This window comes from Stigmatopora nigra, chromosome 8 (genome assembly GCF_051989575.1).
Source record: "Stigmatopora nigra isolate UIUO_SnigA chromosome 8, RoL_Snig_1.1, whole genome shotgun sequence".
Taxonomy (NCBI): domain Eukaryota; kingdom Metazoa; phylum Chordata; class Actinopteri; order Syngnathiformes; family Syngnathidae; genus Stigmatopora; species Stigmatopora nigra.
The window spans coordinates 1,573,695-1,593,133 of NC_135515.1; the positions used below are offsets into that span (position 1 = coordinate 1,573,695).

The 19,439-nt window shown below is 38.9% G+C and overlaps 1 protein-coding gene across 2 annotated transcripts in view; it reads left to right on the forward strand.

The window, feature by feature from the left end:
- sik2b (salt-inducible kinase 2b) overlaps nucleotides 1-14,972 on the forward strand; it is a 33,083-nt gene extending 18,111 nt beyond the window's left edge. For both annotated transcript variants that reach the window (XM_077722323.1, XM_077722324.1), the window contains 9 exons: nucleotides 1,055-1,281; nucleotides 2,289-2,441; nucleotides 2,740-2,898; nucleotides 5,903-6,134; nucleotides 6,219-6,512; nucleotides 8,443-8,600; nucleotides 10,365-10,478; nucleotides 11,249-11,337; nucleotides 12,284-14,972. In XM_077722323.1, the coding sequence (XP_077578449.1) occupies nucleotides 1,055-1,281; nucleotides 2,289-2,441; nucleotides 2,740-2,898; nucleotides 5,903-6,134; nucleotides 6,219-6,512; nucleotides 8,443-8,600; nucleotides 10,365-10,478; nucleotides 11,249-11,337; nucleotides 12,284-12,896 (2,039 nt within the window). In that variant the 3' untranslated portion in view covers nucleotides 12,897-14,972. The remainder of the gene's footprint in view (nucleotides 1-1,054; nucleotides 1,282-2,288; nucleotides 2,442-2,739; nucleotides 2,899-5,902; nucleotides 6,135-6,218; nucleotides 6,513-8,442; nucleotides 8,601-10,364; nucleotides 10,479-11,248; nucleotides 11,338-12,283) is intronic.
- Nucleotides 14,973-19,439: the final 4,467 nt, after the last annotated feature.

Consider the following 19,439-nt stretch of genomic DNA (forward strand, 5'->3'; position numbering starts at 1 on the left):
TCTGGTTGTGTAATATCCTGGCCAGGAGCAATGTGTCAGTCAGCCAGTCTAGCGGCCAGCCAATCAGCATGTTCCCAGCAGTGTCCCCCGACAGAGTGCACAACCTTGGTTCCCCCCGCACCATATTCATCTTTCATTGTTGTTATAAACACAGCTGCGGCAACGAACAAAAACCAATTTGTCGATGACCATACAGCGCTTGCTACTAAAATCCAAGTTTTTATATTTGTGAGGATAAAGGGCCTGGGATGTTTACCTTTTTATTATTAAAACAAATATCTAGAGGTCATCTATGAACGATAAGCAAGTTAAATGAGGTCCTTGAGAAGATGCATATTCATTTTAGTTCTCGTTTTTAATTCCAAAAATAGAATTTTAGGCTGTCTGTCGTTATACTCCATTGCGAAACACTTGGTCATTTTTTCCCAGCAAAATTCAAGCAGGGGAAATTCATAAATAGATTCCTTGTAATCATACTTAAATGCTAATCTAATTGCTCATAATGTTATTTACAAAAAAAAACATACCTTACATTGTCCCTGATTTCAAGTTTTTGAGGTTTTTAGGGATTTCCCTTATTTTTTTAACCCAATAAATAACATTTACTTCAATTTTACCCATGTTATTATACCAAACAAGTATTTTCAGCATCCCTCCAACTTCGCTAAGCATTAAATTCGCTTTTAGGCAAAAAATAAGAGCATATATGAATGAATAAAAAAGAAAAAAATCTATTTAAACAATATTTTTCAGCAAAAGAAAACATGTTTATGCTTCAGCAGAAGCAGTCTAAAAGTCCTAAGGGTGCCGTGGGTAGGCTAGGAATGCAGTTGAGGGCGTTTCGGGTGCAGGCAGGGGACCTTTATCCTGTTAAGCTGTGTATGACGTCAATCTCATCTTACCATTAAGAAGATGTCAGGAGGTCTCGTTTTAGACAGTAGGAATGTAGAACAGAATGTAAAGATGTTGCTTTTCAGTAAAGGACCAAACCTGAAATTGCATTTAATGTTCATTGTGGTGATGGTTATTGTTTTTTTTTCTGTTTTTGTCTTAGATTGTGAGCATCTGATCCGCCGGATGTTGGTCCTGGATCCGTCAAAACGACTGTCCGTTGCTCAGATCAAAGAGCACAAGTGGATGACTCTGGATATTCCGGTGCAGAGGACGCTGTTGTACAAGCAACCCGTCTCGGTGGAGGGCGAGACAGGCGTGGGCGAATATAGCGAACAGGTTCTGCGTTTGATGCACAGCCTTGGCATCGACCAGCACAAGACTGTGGAGGTAATGACAGAAGAGACACATTTGGCTTCTCTCACAATGCACCGTTTGAAAAGAAAATAGGATTTTTTTTCTGACTCGGTAGCATGAAAAAATTGAAGAGCAACAATGACCAAATGCCAAGGTTTTTTTTTTTTTTTTTGCTAATCCCGATTGGCACACTCAATATCAAAATTTTGATTAACCTTGATTCATTCTTGAGAAATATGACTTTAAGAGCAACAGTGTCCAAAAAAAACAAGTTTTTTTTGTTAATCCCGATTGGCCCAATCTATATTTATTCATTCTAGAAAAAATATAACTTTAAAATCAACTGTTTCCAAAAGCCAAGGTTTTCTTAATATATTTTTTAATCCCGATTGGCAGACTCAACATCAAAACTTGGATTACCTTGATTAATTCTTTAAAAAATATGACTTTAAGAGCAAGTGTCCAAAAGCCAATGTTTTGTTTTTCTGTTAATCCCAATTGGCACTCAACATCAAAACTTGGATCAACCTTGATTCATTCCTGAAAAAATATGACTCTACAGATATGACATTAAAAAATATCAACAGTGTCCAAAAGCCAAGTTTTTTTAATACATTTTATTAATCCCAATTGGCAGACTCGACATCAAAACTTTGATTAACCTTGATTCATTCTTGAAAAATCTGGCTTTAACATCAACAGTGTCCAAAAAAAGCCATAGTTTTTTTTGTTAATCCCGATTGGCAGACTCAACATCAAAACTTTGATCAACCTTGATTCATCCTTGAAGAAAAATAACATTAAAATCAACAGTGTCCAAAAAAGCCAAGGTTTTTATTTATTTTTTGTTAATCCCCATTGGCACACTCACCATCAAACCTTTGATTAATTCTACCAAATTCCAACAGTCAGATATAATAATCTATAATTAAAAAAGTAGTCTCCTTCAGTCAGACTCTGACATCACCAATATCAGTAGCCCATTCCTTTGAGAAAAATAAATAAATAACCTTGTTACATTTTAGTTATTCCTTCTCCAGTCTCTGCAGAATAAAAGCTACAACCACTTTGCCGCCATCTACTACCTGCTGGTAGAGCGGCTCAAGGCCCACCGTTGCAGTTTCCCGGTAGAACAACGACTGGACGCCCGTCAACGAAGACCAAGTACCATCGCCGAGCAAACCGTCGTCAAGGTACTTTTTGAATAATCCATCAATGACATCCTGATCAAAGCCCCCTTATTCACACCTGCATCTAAAATCCGTCTATTCATTGAATTTCTCCACCTGTTCGTCTTGACAACCTTGATCTTTTCCACTTGATTATACATTCTTTTCTCCTTTCTCCAAACCCACCGCCCAATTTATCGTTTGTAAAATTTGAACAATGGCGGCAGCTTCTTTTGTTGCCTCGTCGTAATTGGAGAGTCAACAGCTGTGGTTGGAAAAGAAAGACCCCGAATAACTTTACTATTTATTTTTCTCCCCGTAGTCGTCTAGCGGCTCGGCCCAGGTGGGCTTGCTGCCGCAGGGGGTCCGTCTGCTGCGGTCCCCCGCCGTTTCCCAAGCCGCCTCCGATGCTTTTGCCTTCGCCCAACCCACGTGCACCTTGGAGCAGAATTTCATGGCTGAGGACGTCAATACGCCCAAAGTAAGTCCAAAAACAGTCATTTTTTAAACTAAGATATTTGTGATTTCAAGCAGTCTCACCAAATGTCACAAAAAATTGAGTTGGTTCACTTTGAAGCCGCAGTGCAGGTGGCGTGGCCATATGTTGGGGGCGTGGCCAGGTGATGGGGGCGTGGCTGCAACCGGGCTTCACCTTGGCCATATTTTTATGGATGTAAACGATTATTGGCGTGAGCTAAAAATCATGTGCATTTCTATAATACCACGTTTAATAGGGTGTACGGTTTTTACTCGCATATAAGCCGTATCTGCGTATAAGCCGCTGGCCCCTGATTTACAATTTCACCTTGCCGAGTGATTTTTTTCAGGTTTTATGCTCGATATTTTTTTTTCTTGAATTTCATTCATAGACATCAAAATAATTGTTTTACCTGTTTACATTTTCTCAATATTTTGCATTATGGCGTTTCGTCTTGCAGTTTCGTGCATGTCCAGTGGAATTTATGCGCATATAAGCCGTACCCTCGATTCTAGTCATTATTTTTTACAACAAATACTTCATATATGCAAGAAAATACGTTACTTATCAGACTATTTACAAGCACCCTTGCTACAACAACCTCTACAAATATCTCCACTAGCGCCCCCTCTCTACACCCCTTCCCTAAAGCCCCCCTCCTCCTCTAATCCCTAAACGGATTTGTTCCGCCACTGCCTCAGTTTACATTTGTATTATTACTGCATATGTACACCAAAAGGCCAGTCCGCTCATTAGGCTTTAAAATTCCACATCCAGGGTCAACATGGGGTAAAAAATGTAGCGTCTCATCGTCCACAAAATGACGGCAAAGACCATTTAACTCCTAGCGTATGTGTACACGGTCTCTAACTCCATATGACAGTCCATTCACATCCGGCTTTGGTTATGGAAAATGTAGTTATTATAGTCATTATGGTCCTGCCAAAGAATGTCCAGAAACATTATCCCGATGTGCTCTGACAGTGATTCGCTTTGATAAGCCGGCTCGCCGTGAGTCAGAGGCGTGTGTGTGCTCGCATGTCATGCTTCTTTTCGCATGCTTCGTCAACCTGTGAGAGTTCAGATGACTGGTCCTTTCCTCTTATGTAAGCTCCGAGCCAAAATGTTCACATCAGAGACACCAGGACAGCTGCACGTCCTGCCCGGCACCCCCTGTGTGCACGCATACCGTATTTTCACGATTATAAGGTGCACTTAAAAGTCTTAAATTTTCTCCAAAATAGACAGGGCGCCTTATAATCCAGTGCGCCTTATATATGGAAAAAACAGAAAACCAAAAACGAAAAACCACCACTTTCGGATATTAAAAAAACCACAAACGCCTGAACTGAATACTCAATACTGTTAAATATGCAGATGCCATCTTAGTTTACAAAATCTTCCATCGTATAGCTCCTCCCCCACTGCAAGATTTTATACAAAAAAATCCAAAACATCAACAATGGCTGGCTCTAGAGGTGACTGTGTAGTAGTGAGTGCTTCATACCTAGAAGTCAATAGCAATTACCCTATTTTCACCACTATAAGGCACACTTAAAAGTCTTAAATTTTCTCCAAAATAGATAGTGCGCCTTATAATACAGTGCGCCTTATATATGGAAAAAAAGTCATTCATTGAGGGTGCGCCTTATAATGCGGTGCGCCTTTTACTCGTGAAAATACGGTACTTTTTTTCTAATGTGTTTTTATTTTTCCATGTGCCAAACACTGACCTTTTCGCTGCCGGCTTGTCATGAGCTGGCAGACGTTTACATGAAAAGTCAGCCTGGTGCGGTTTTTCGGAGCCAAAACAAATTTATTTGCTGTTTATTACTCTTTGATATGTCTTTAACGGCGTCTTCTACAGGGAAAAAATAGTGTGTGTGTGTGGGGGGGGTTTGCAGAGTAGGACAGGGACATGGTAGTGTGTGTGTTGTCAGTGTTATCTGTGTGAATAGAGTACGGTTATGTAAGCGCTCCTGTAATGATGGGACTAAATGTGTTGTTGAGTAAATGCACATTGACAGGAAGCCGCTGGACATGATCACCAATTTTAATACTTTTTTAGTTGTTTTTGTTGCTCTCATTAACTTTGCAATGTTTTTTTTTTTTACCCTCCAGGATTTAGCCTTATCCTTTTGTTCTTCTCATCTGCGTCTATGATTGTTTCCCCCTTTGTGTATTTTGTGTGTGTGTGATGGGGGGGGCTGTTGGGTAACAACATTCCGTTCCCGGCGCAGTAGTGAAAACAGATGGAGAAGTTAGGACTTTGATGATGATGGGTTTCTGTGGTTATGTTTATGAAATTCATATGTCGGAAATGCCTCCCCCTCTTCCAAGGTTGCCATTTAGAAAAGGGGATTTGTCATTGAAAGAGTTTAGTGTTGTGCTCTTAAATTGGGGATGGTTACTACATTTTTTAAGGATTATCGGCTTTTATTATTTACACATTTAGTCAAGGTCGTGAAAAAATGAGTCGGTAAGTGGAACAGGAACAGATTAGGGTTTTTTTGGGTGTTATGTAATGGTATGTTTCAGGTTTTATCAAGTTGACGGTAACCAGTCATTCTGGAACGTAGTACTCTTTAATTTAGATGAGAACACCTGGTATGTGTTTTCTTTTGGGGAAAGACAGTAGCTCAAAATGTTTGTAAAAGCGTGAAGAAAACATTTATGAGCTCATAATTTAATGTCAGTTATACCCATAAACACATTAATAGACTCAAGCAAAAATGAATTTAATTATTAAAAAGAAAAGAGGAGTTAATGTGGCATACTTGCGTTTGATTGGCTAAAATATTACTAGCCTTTATTTTCGTTTTTCATCACTATTAGTAAACTTCAAATCTCGGTTATTTCACTTCATTCTATAAGATTCTTTCTGCTGGGGTTCATACAGTAAAAGTGTCTACTTTCTTTTTCACCAAATAAGTGATTGAGCTTTTCTATTTTTGGGTACCAAAATGGATTTGAAAGAGCTAAAGAGTGTCTTGTAAACCCCGTTTAGGTAAATGGCTGTCTTCTGGACCCCCTGCCTCCCTTAACTGTACTTCGCAAGTCCTCCACTTCGTCTCCTAGCAACATGATGGAAATGTCGATTGATGAGGGCATCGAGACCGAGGAGCCCGACACGGAAGAGGACACACCCCACATGCTATTAGCCTATCAGACGGCCCGTTTCGGCCAGAGGCGACACACCCTCTCTGAGGTCACTAACCAACCGGGAACGTCCAATCAGGGTACGTCATCCAATCTTTACTCCAACATATATATATTTTTTTCTTCCATTTTAGCCAGAGCTTTTTCGTTTTTCTTCCTCTTAGGTAAACTATTCGCTCTCAGTCACAACCCCTCCACGGGAAGCATGGACTCGGACATGGGCTACGATATGGGGTCCGTGCACAGCGATCTCAGTCTACTGGAGGACTCCTCGTCGCTTGGCGAAGTGGTGCTGGCCAACAGCACGGGGTCCCGCGTCCCGCCCACGTCGTTCCTGACCGCTCGGCCCGCCAACCCGGCCATGGCCGCCCTGACCTCGCAGCACAGGGACGCTCACAACCGTTCGCCCATCAGCTTCCGAGAAGGACGGCGTGCCTCCGACACGTCCCTCACCCAAGGTCAGTAGCTTGTAGTGCTCAGACGTTTGGTCGCCGGTTAAATGGTGACAGAGTTTACTGTTGAAACCAGCTCCCAAAATTATATTCATGAGAGACTTTAATATCTAAGTACTGTTTAACATCTAAGTAGTATTTAATATCTGAGTACTGTTTAAAACAGTAAATATTTAGATATTAAACTCTCATGAATAGAATTTTCAGAGCTGTTTCCAACAGTACTTAGATATTAAACAGTACTTGGATATTAAACAGTACTTGGACATTAAACAGTACTTGGATATTAAGCAGTACTTGGATATTAAACAGTACTTGGATATTAAACAGTACTTGTATATTAAACAGTACTTGTATATTAAACAGTACTTGTATATTAAACAGTACTTGGATATTAAACAGTACTTGGATATTAAACAGTACTTGGACATTAAACAGTACTTCAATATTAAACAGTACTTCAATATTAAACAGTACTTCAATATTAAACAGTACTTCAATATTAAACAGTACTACTATTTTAAACAGCAGTTAGATATTAAAAATGTACTATTATATTAATCACTCTTAGATATTGAACTCTTTCTCATGAATATAATTTTGAGAGTTGTTTTCAACTCTAAACTCTCTGTCACCATTTGTCCGGCGACCAAACGTCCTGTCACGGTATCCCATTCCTCCTCTTCGACACAATTCCACACCCTCAATCTCCTGGCGAGCATCGACATACGCAACAGGATCAAAAATATCACCCACAACAGAAGGCCTCGGGTTCGATGCCGAGATGAAGTGTCAGTAAACTGTCAAATGCCGTCTCTTTGGGTGGCGTGGCAGGGTTTGAGGGGAGTTTTGACATCCGCCAGCCAACCCCCGCTAAAGCTGCTCCTTCCTTCACACCTTCCCATGAACTGTACATACCACCATCTACATATGGCACATATAGTATCTTCCCCATTGGCTCATTCTCACACCCCACCCTCTCTTTCTCAGCACCCCTCCCAGCCGCCGCCACCTCCTCCACTCAGGCCCTCTGATGTCTGATTCACATCATGAATCACCCGCCGATATTAGGTTTCAACCCACATATGTCGCCATCTTCCCTTTTTGCAGTTTCCCCTGCAGCCGGCCCGTCTTGCTTTTTCTTTCGGTTTTATGTTTTTCTGCAATGAACTCTTGATATCGCACTCAGGTTTAGTTATTCGTGGCCATTTTGACTGAGAAGGGATGGCAACAAATAATAGCCCAGGGCCTTGAAATGGAGGTTAATTGAATTGGACCTCGTTAATGTCAGGCATAAGTACAGATTGGATTGGATTTTATTTATTTTCAATTGGAGACATTTTGTTTTTCCGTCCATTACAAGGCCCTGCAATGGCATTTGCTCAAGGGCAGACCTCCTCCATTCAAGTCCTAATTATGGATCAACACTAAATGGTACAACCTCATATTTCCACGTACTGCACATAGCGACCTTTAATTACATTGGCCTATGCCCCTATCCTGCCATTTAAAACAAAAACAGCAATCAAAACCTTTGCACAAATAATTAGTAGAAGATTTTTGGACATCCAATACCCTTCCTGATCTTTGTTCTCTCACATGACAAGTCCAAAATACAATTCCAGCTTGAAAACATTTGTTTTTACAGCTATAAACTGACAGCTAGTTTGTTTTTTTCATCCTCTTTAGAAAGTTGACACAACGGATTCTTTTACGTCAGACCGCTGACTCGGGTTAGAAATAACTCCCACCGCCATAGTGAGTCAGGTCCTATCGTTAGCCAGCCACAGCTCATCACCACTGGATGGCTCTTATCAGACACGCACACTCTCATGCACGCATTCGCCATCACGCCACCCACCACCACCAAAGGACTCGGTGACATACGTCAGCAGCAGAGGCCATTGTGAAATCTGACTGAGAATTATTCCCGCAGGTTTAGTCGCCTTTCGACAGCATCTCCAGAACCTGGCGAGGACCAAAGGCATCTTGGAACTGAACAAAGTCCAAATGCTGGTCGAGCAAATGGGCTCCGCAGATGGGACCACTATGGGCCACCCGGTACCCCAGCACCACTTGCACAACCTACTGGAGGTCAGTAACACTTCCTTAGCTGCTCCACTCTAGTCTGTTTAGGCCAAACCACGGCCCGCGGGCCACATCCGGCCCGTGGGGTTTTAATCCGGCCCGCTGACGTTGTCCAAATATTTTTTCCCCCAAGATGGCGCCGTCATGCGGAAGCCAGTGGCAGTAGCTCTGTCCACTCTTATTTGTTTTTCGTGTGTTATAGCCCCTCTATTATCTTTTTTTAAATGACATTTTAATTTTTCCTAATACATTCCTTTTTACTTGACTTAGTACTTTATACTTTTTAGTTTAATGATGAGTCATAACTATGTTAATACTTTAGTCCTTTTTTTCAGTTTTTGTTTCATATGTACTCTTAACAGATGCACTTTTTTATATGTATCGTATCTTGTGCTGACCCGGCCCATCCGTCTAAATTTTAAAGTCAATGTGGCCCCCGCCAGGGCCCAAAAGTTTGCCCACCCCTGGTTTAGACACATACCATATTTTCCCATATATAAGGCGCACTGGATTATAAGGCGCCCTGTCTATTTCGGGGAAAATTTAAAATTTTTAAGTGCACCGTATAGTCGTGAAAATACGATATTTAAAAAACAAAAACAGACACAACCGACTGTTGTGTAACCCCTCGAGAGCTGGCCAACTGAGTCTTGTTTACAGTGTCTGGCACCCCCCCTCAAGGCCCAGAGCCGTGGCCAAAAACTGAATGCCACCATTGTCAAAAGTAGTCCGTCTTACCCATAGCAGAGACGGGCATTGAAAAAAAACGGAATCACGAGGCCGCATTGTACGAGAACAACCTCCATAGTTTTCCAGGAAATAAAAACAAAAACAGACAATGAATAGCCAAAGTTGAGAAGACCAGCTTTTTTCCCACCATGTTGTTCCCCATCTTTCATAATGTAATGGCATAGCTCAAGGGTGTCAGACTCTGGTTGGTTCGTGGGGCGCTTTAACGACAACTCCATTTCATGTGGGCCGGACCATTTTAGATATAATATTTAATATATATATAAATTATATGTGAAATTTAGATTTTTCTTTTTTATAAATGGATTAAATAAATTGGATTAAAGGGCGTGAATATTCAGTTTTCTTATAGATCTAAAATACTGTTTATTTTAGCTTTTTTTAAATATATGTTTGGATTTTACAAAATATTTTTTGAACTAAAAACACAGAAAAATTGATAGAAAATGACAATTATTGATTTAAAAAGGGAAAAATCAGGATATTTAATATATATCTATACTATATTTTATATTTTCCGATTTTGCAAAATAATTTTTGAACTAAAAACAAAACAAAAAAATGCAACTTTTCATTTTAGAAGGGGAAATCAGGAAATATAATATACATCTATAATCTTCATTTTAATTTGATCCTAAAACAGAAAGTCGGCACTCATGATTGACTTTCCCGGGCCACACAAAATGATACGGCGGGCCAGATTTGGCCCCCGGACCGCCACTTTGACACTATCCCATAGCTCATAGAGTTGGGGGTGTAGGATGGCATCCTCCTTTTAATACGCGCTCATTCTATTTAACTAATGTGTAATCCCTGTGGGACATGTCGTTTAGTGGAAGGCATCTGGCTGATCAGTCAACACTGACATTTTGGCAAGGCATGCTATGGACAGACCACTTAGAAGAACGACGCCTAGAAGCATTCGGGGCCCTGACACGGCTTGATTAAGCAAGATGATTTGTTTTGTGTGTATAGTCATTGACAACCTGTGCTTGAACTTCTTGTTGTTTGTGTTGGAAGACGGAGGCAACTAAGCAACAGGAGGGTCCCACTTTATACCAAGGGGGCTCGCAGCCGCCATTGCTGTCCCGTAGGCAGAGTCTGGAGACGCAGTTTCTCACCCATCGTCTGCAGGTATGTTAAGCTACAACGCCTAATGCTAAATGAACAAGAACTATGTTGATCCATTGGTAGAACTTGTTGGACTTCTTTCAATGTTGAAGATATCTCAGTAGAGTCTAGAAATGTGACATTAGTTTAAAGTCACATTGTATTTGGACATAGGAATCTTGTTCAGAAAATAATGTAAGCAAGTGAAGGAACTTTGTGGTGTAACAGTTGAACAAGGCTTGATGTAAACCAAGGTTGGTTCGCAGGCCGGGTTAACGTCAAATCCATTTCATGTGGGCTGGACTATTTTAGATATAATATTTAGATTTTTTTTAATAAATGGATTAAAAGAACTGGATTAAAAACCCTGCATATTCAGTTTTTTATATAGATCTAAAACAATGTTTATTTTAGCTTTTTTTAGATCCGTTTTTAGATGTTACAAAATGATTTTCGAACTAAAAAATTGATTAAAAAATGACAATTATTGATTTAAAAGGGCAAAAATCAGGAAATTTAATATACATCTATACTCTTAATTTGAATTTGATCCTAAAACAGAAAGTCGGCACTCTTAATTGACTTTCCCGGGCCACACAAAATGATGCGGCAGGCCAGATTTGGCCCGCGGGCCGTCACTTTGACACATGTGATGTAAACTCTCAAATCTTCTTGAAGAACACCCTTAAATCGAGTCACTACTACATTTTCACTCCCTTCAATTGATTGAACATTTTTGCCCAATTGATTTAATGAGAGACTTATCTGATAGCCACTTTTTTTGTGTCCAAAAGACAAACGTCCTGGCCAGCAGTCCTACAAGTTGCCAGATGTTTTGTAAGGAGTCTCCTCGAAGTTTAGAGCAGCAGCTACAAGAACACCGGTGAGTTTTTCTTTTTTGCTAGATGTGTGACTGGTCTATCCAGTTAGACATATAGTTAACAAACAAGATATTTATTTATGAACCTTGGACGGTTTACAGACCAAATGTTTATTTATTGCCTACAACCTTTGGAACAGAACAGAATCATGTCTGAATAAGTGTTTTCAAATTACATTAGCATATAAATCCATGTCAAAATGTGGGAAATAATTATTATACAATCTATAAATTAAAATTTTGTAAAGATATGAACCATCTTATCAAATTAGAGTAATAAAACTAACATATAGTAATTTGTAGATACATTTTGTTGTTGAATGGTGATGACAAAGTTGACTAATCGGCAAGAATCCGGTTTTAACTGAATTTTTAGCAACATTTGCGTTCCCAAAATTCTACCATGAATTTATTAGATCTTAACAAAATTAAACTACTAAATTATTTCACAGTCACTCATTATAGCACCAGAAAATTTGAACCGTTTTTGGACCAAATCTACCTTTTCCAAACCAAAAATGTCAAAGTCCAGACTCATTTATATCTTCTAACATCATACAAAACATAAAATGCATAATCTTAATGATTAAAGTCATTCAATATCCCCAAAAAACCTTAAATTGCTCAATAAAACAACACACAGCCAATTAGAAAATCACTAATGAACACAAACATCCATAAAAACAAATAAATTCCAAGTAATTTTCCATATAAATCTGCCAAAATTCCCTTTTCTATTCATCTGGGATATCTTCCATTGCTTTTTTAATCTATTCTCACTTTGGGCTGGCCCAATATCTTTTACATAACGGCTTCATCGCGATAATCTTTCCTGGAAGCCGCCTAGAGTTTGTTTGATCAAGCTCTAATTTTAGCCCTGCAACACAACCAGTCATGTTCCATCCATCCAACCAATCACGCGTCTAACTGGGCTATGTGGTCCTCACAGACTGAACCAGAAGAGGATGTACCTACAACAGTCTCAGGGTCTGGGCTTGCCGGTCTACTTCAATCAAATGCAGATCGCCGAAGGCTCCTACCCGACTGTCGGAGCACCCCTAGACCCGGTGGTTCCCCCTAACTCCCAGGAAGCCTCACCCTTATACGGGCACCCTCACAACCTGAGCCCACTAATGGAACCGGGTGATGGTACCCTTTACGACCCCTGCCTAAGTCACCACCACTATCCCCAACACCCATCCAACGTCCCGCTACTTCAACAGCACCCTTTACCGAGTCTCCATCACCCCCAATTCCACCACCACCACCACCATCAGTTGCCTCACCAAACTTCTGCTGCTAATCTAGGCTTCTGCTACCCCGTCGAACAGCAAGCTAACGAAGCCTTCCCAACAACACCCCAGTACGAGTTCCCTATAGACATAAGTCTGCTACCTAATCCCACCCACGTAGGTGAGGCTCAAGGGCCCGGGGACGGAGTAGGTTCCGCAGAAACGGGTGAACCATGTGGTCTGGTTCTCACCGAACTACAGAATCCACTCCTGGAAAGCGAAATGATGGAAACGGTGGATTCCCAGCATGGTTTCGTGCTGGTTAATTGACGCTGATAGCAGTATTATTAGTGTGAAAAACCGTTAAGAGCTGAGACTTGGAGATGGGAGTGTAGCAAATGGCGAAGGGAGATAAAGAACTAAGAAACGGGGATTTTCGGACCATGTTATTTCCTCGTTTTGGGGGTTGAAACTTTGGAGAACCGTTTGTACCAAAATCCTACCCCTTAGCTGACCTCCTTTAGCATCCCTTGTCCTTCTCGTCGGCGCCACCAGGGCGCCCAGAAGAGATCGCCGTGGGAATTCTGGCGCCGAAAGGGCGAGAAGACGATGATCATGGCGGGATGATCTCGAGCATGGTGATGGTGGTGTTTTTACGCCCCAAATGCTTGGAAAGTGAACTTGTTTTGGACTGAGTGGCAACCAAAAAAAGCACAACATGGCTGACGTGGATGGCAAAGTGTTGGGTCATTGATTCCGAGGAATGGGTTTATGTTCTTGGATGTGATTTGATATCCCTGATTTGGAGCTATAAATTTATGTCACTACTTTTTTTAGGATATGTGGTGCTGCAAAACATCTAGAAATTACACCCAAGGAAAAACCACATTGACGTTTGTCCCTATGTTAGAAATTTTGGGAATCTAGACATTTAAAATCTAGAAATTTCAACTCTAAAGGAAAAAGTGAAGGTTTTAGATGTCCAGTTTTAGATTTTTCCAGATAAACTACACTTAAGTAAATCCACTATTTCTTATTTCTGGTACCTTATTGGACTTGCAAAGTTTTACAGGAATTAAAACAACATTTTTTTTTTATTCCTAGAAAACAATCTTACTTAAGTATAGTTCATCCTTGGGTGTCATTTTCAGGTGTTGGTGTTGTTTCACAAAACTACAGTATTTTTCAGGTGAGTTCAACAGTTCTTGTCGTTATTATCCAAAAAACTGGATATCGCAGTTATTGACTAAATGCTCAGGACCTCAAAACGAGCTTAATTGAAAAAAAAAAAAAGCTGAAAATCAAGGATGTCAAATCAACGTTTTCAGACTTTCCCATTTCTTATTGTTGTTCTTGTCAATCTAGTCAACAACAATACAAAGAGAAGACAACGAGCTACCCTCATTTATCACCAAGCTGAATTTCAAGTATGACCGCGCACAGATAGGTCGCACGGGGTGCCGGGGTCAACCACAACAACAACAGTCGTATTGATTATTTGCAACACTATTAATGAAGACACTCAGTATTTTTGACCGGCTACACACACACACAACCACAACACACGGATCTTTTCAGTGTTTTTTTTTTATAACTACTGAGCTTACACTACTGAAAAAAGGCTCCCAATTTCGGGGGTGCTTGATTTTAGCTCATTGTGATAAATGAGGGTGCTTGTGGCCATTGTTTCCACGACAACAACTTGCTAATTCTACCTATTTTTGTGGCAATACTGAAGCAATATTATCCCCCTCCGAGATGATGATGATGATGATGATGAATGATGCGGGGTCCAATCCCGTGGCTTCGGCTGATGACATCAGCAAGTGAGCGCCAATCCGAGTGAGTCATTTATTTTGTTTGTTTTGCACAAGTCGGAGAGAATGTCACATGACTGAAAAGGGCCGGACTACTTCTTGGCCAGCGAATGTAACGGATCAACCCCGAGTGAGTAGGCGGGGCCACTTTTTGGTGGTGGGCGGGGCAAAAGACATTTTTCAAAAAGAGAAAAAAAATAAAGGAGAAAAGTACTTTTAGTTTTTAGTCGCGTTCAGACTGATGATGAATGCATTGGAAATATCTTCCGGGTATGATGATGATGATGATGATGATGACATTTTAGCAATGTTAGCATTGTTAGCAAGCACATAGTTTGTAGCAACCGCCACGGACTTTTGAGCTCAAATCCAACGGTAATTTAATTGTTTTATTATTTGTCGTTAAAGGCTATCCACGTCCCTTATTTGCCAATTCTTTTTTTTTTTGGGCCAAACTGAAAAGCAAAATTCATTGAAAAAAAATATTAGGAAGAATGTTTTGGTAGACGTTATCAAAAATAATCGAGTGTTTAACAAGGATTTAATTTAAATTTAATACATTTCATAAGTACTGGTCGTCAAATAAAATCCATTTTTTGATATAAAATAACCAAATTGACGTGGAAAATTCCCAAAAGTACTTTTTTTTAACTGAAATTTTAGGCTTGGATCTATTCTTAACATTTTTAAAAAAAAAAAAAAAATATATATATATATATATATATATATATATATATATATATATATATATATATATATATATATATATATATATATATATATATATATATATATATATATATATATATATATATATATATATATATATATATATATTTATTTATATATGTATGATAATGAGAACTTAATTGATATTTCCACTATCCCCGTAAATTTTATCATTATTTATTTGATCAATTCTTTAAAAAATACAGTTTTTGGACCTTCAATTTCTCACATTTAAACACTCAAATTACAATTAAAGTAAAATTCTGACTTTAAATTTATAACTTATAATATTTGGTGGGCATTTGTCATTTATTCTCATAATTATTGTAACACTGCAGCAACAATTTTCTTTAAAAAATATACATATATTTGGCAAATATTTGAATATTTGAAAAAAACAAACAAGAAAACATGTACAATCCTTTTCAGATTAGCCCTAAATAAAATTCATGGTAGTAGTACTGTCTTTTAAAAACCCTTACATCTAGTAACTCATCAAAACCTTTTTAGACCCGCCCCTTTTTTTCCACATATTTGCACAATTTTCTCACCTAACATTAACATAATATTACGCTAAAAACTGGCAACTCCAGCAATAATGACCGATGTTTTTGGTCTTTAACGCATCACAGCCATAAAAGACCCCCAAAAAAGACTCTAATATTGTATTCATTCATTCAAAACGTGGACTTTTATTAGATAAATTGTACAAATTAGCATCAAATAGAGTGCGCTGGTGGTATTTGTATTCTGTGTGCCTTTTATTTTCCACATTTTAAATGTTTAGTATTGGTTTTGTCTATAAACCCCGCCCCTTTTTTGAGTAGAAACCCTTTTTACAAAAAACTTATCAAAACCAAAGTCTCTCAAAAATTTTGTTAATGTAGTATGAGCCACTTAAGAAAATGTTTTATTTTATTTTTATCTTGGTGGCCACATGTTTCAAAAGTATTCTAGCAATATTTTTTGTGTATAGTAGTTGAAAAACGGAAATCTTACGAATACATACTAAGTGGATAAAATACATTGATTTTTTTTAAGCCACGCCTCCCGCCCACTTTGAGCTCCCTTGCTGATGAAACGCAACATGAAATATATTATTTCAATTTTTTCCCCCTCATTGTCGTCAACCACACATAAGCTAACTTGCTGTTGAGATTAAATAAAGGGTTATTGAACAGCTCATTTGCTGATTTAATGTCTTATATAATGTCATATAGCTGCTGCCAAGAAAACATATTTCTCACATTAAAATGACATACATTTTAAATAGTAAATAGTAACCATGCCGTTATTTAAATTATAGCTATCTATTGATTTTTATCCCTAATTATAATTAAAAAAAAACACTTGACGTTGATACGATCCCTAACAATAAAAAAAATGGGGTTAGGGTTGAGAAAGAAACACAAAGTTTAAAATCATTTAATAGAAAATAACCCTGATCATCTCGGTCACTGGTATCAGAAGAAAGTGTCATCCATTGCTAATATTATCATGCTTTTACACATTTTCACTATATAAATATAACGAGTCAGCAAGCAATGTAGTACCCAAACTTAGTCAAGCTGTCTGCAACATACAGCAACATCTACCTAATTTTCAATTTAGTGCATATTCACACTTTTAAGTGCACCCTATGTGAGTAAATATGTTTGTACGGTTTTAATGTCGCTTAATAAGGGCAATTGCAATCATTAATAAGAGAAGTAATTGCCACTAGAACTGAAAAGCAAGGCTTTAGTTGGCAAAGTGTTTGATGGGAGAAGGTGACAAGTACACATAATCCAAGGATTGACGTTCCGATATCGTCACGGAAAACAAACGTGTAATAACTGAATCATTCCGAGGAGTGTGAAGGACACACAGCGGACATTTTTAATGTAAAATGGGAGGGCAAGAAAGTTCCGATTTGTAGAAAAATTGAATTAAATTGGAGTGAAAAGCAGATGAGCAGCAAAGCTCAACTGTGTATTTCTCCCTCCCTCGTTATAAAATACACACACGTCAGGTCAAAGTACGCTTTAATGACATCAGCGGTTGCCTTGACAACGGGGGAGGGACCATTACAACATCCAACTGCGTCTTTGCCGGCAGAAGATGGGGAAGGGAGGGGGGGTCTGGATTAGAGCTGTGCCCTTCATAAAAATACAAAAAATATGTTAATAAAGTCTTGCATGCATGTGGGAGGAAACTGGAGTACCCGGATAAATTCCACGCAAGCCTGAGCAAAACATGCAATCTCGACACAGGTGGATTGACCAGGATTTTAACCCGGGGACCTCCACTGCGAGGCCGACACGCTAACCACAAACACAAGGATGCCCTACTGTAAATAATAAACCTGCAAAAAGGTACTTGACATATCCTAACAAGTTTGACCTAAAATGCACTAACTCAGTGGTGGGCTAACTATTTTATTATACTATGTTGTTTTTTGGCAAAATAAGCCTTACTCTACTATGTCGTCTTTTTAAGAAAAAAAAGCCATACTATACTAAGTAGTTTTTTTAAGAAGGAAAAAGTCATACTATACTAAGTATTTTTTTTAAGAGGGAAAAATTCATACTATACTAAGTAGTTTTTTTAAGAAGGAAAAAGTCATACTATACTAAGTAGTTTTTTAAGAAGGAAAAAGTCATACTATACTAAGTGTTTTTTTAAGAAGGAAAAAGTCATACTATACTAAGTACTTTTTTTAAGAAGGAAAAAGTCATACTATACTAAGTAGTTTTTTTAAGAAGGAAAAAGTCATACTATACTAAGTACTTTTTTTAAGAAGGAAAAAGTCATACTATACTAAGTCGTTTTTTTAAGGAAAAAGTCAAACTATACTAAGTAGTTTTTTTAAGGAAAAAGTCAAACTATACTAAGTAGTTTTTTTAAGAAGGAAAAAGTCATACAATACTGAGTAGTTATTTTAAAGAGAAAAGGCCTTACTATACTATGTCGTTTTTATGAAAGAAAAAAAAATCCTTACTATACTAATAGTTGTAACAGACAAAACAATAAGTATAAGTCTAAGTGTAGAAGTGAATAAGTCATTGGCGTCCCACCTCTTTGGATCTGGGTTCAAATCCTGCTTTGTTCTGCTTTGTAAACTTACCTAACTTTTCCCCATTGAATGTACCATAAAGTACTAAGTATGATCTGGGAGTGAAAAGGGACAAAACAAGAAATACTACGATCAAATCTTGCAGAGTGTTGGCCCAGTGGGTAAGTCATCAGTCTCCTTCCTCTGGGGTTGTTGGTTCAAGTCCCAGAGCAGACAAAGATTTTCCCAATATTATTCAGGTAAATGAAAGAGGTAAAAGTACAAGTACTACTGTTTCTTCCCACAGGGTGGTGGTCCAGTGGTTAAGTCATCAGTCTCCTGCCTCTGGGGTTGTTGGTTCAAGTCCCAGTGCAGGCAAAGATTTTCCCAATGTTATTCAGTTAAAAGAATAAGTTCTAATGTCTAAGTGTATAAGTATTCAGTGGTGGATGAAACATTTAGTCAAAAAAATGACTAAGTGTTTCACCCCATTTCCTTGGATAAAACATACAAGTACTACTGTTGCTTCCAACTGGGTGGTGGCCCAGTGGTTAAGTCATCAGTCTCCTGACTCTGGGGTTGTTGGTTCAAGTCCCAGTGCAGGCAAAGATTTTCCCAATGTTATTCAGTTAAAAGAACAAGTTCTAATGCCTAAGTGTTTAAGTGTATAAGTATTCAGTGGTGGAAGAAGCATTTTGTCCAAAAAATGACTAAGTGTTTCACCCCATTTCCTTGGATAAAACGTTTCAACACCCTTGTATAAGTGGGGCACGAGTTGGTGTAGTGGGTTGCACACTCGCCTTTGCACCGAGAGAACGTGAGTTCGCTTCCCGGTGTCGGCGGTTCACTGACCAAGCAAGCGGTCGAGGGTCGGCCGAAGGCCGACCCGAGAACGCCTTTCGCAATACAGGTCCATCAAGTGTCTTCCGAACTGCCGAAGGCAGTTCGGAATATAACCTTTTGCTGAAAAGTATGACTAAGTGTTTAATATAAATTAAAACGTTTTTTCTTTTTTTTTTTTTCCCTTCTCCTTATTCCATTGACCAATTCTTCTTTCCAAGTATTTTCAGCCAAACGACGGCAGCGGGAATCGAACCCAGGTCTCCCGGACGGGAGTCCTGTGATCTAACCTCTGCGCCAACCAAGTGACTACACTTTCCTTTGTAATCATTTGAGTGTTATGAGTACAAGTCCACAGAAACAACCAAGGGAAAATGATGTGTCCCAACCGGGATTTGAACCCAGGTCTCCCACACGGGAATCCAGTGAACAAACCTCTGCGCCACCAAGCAG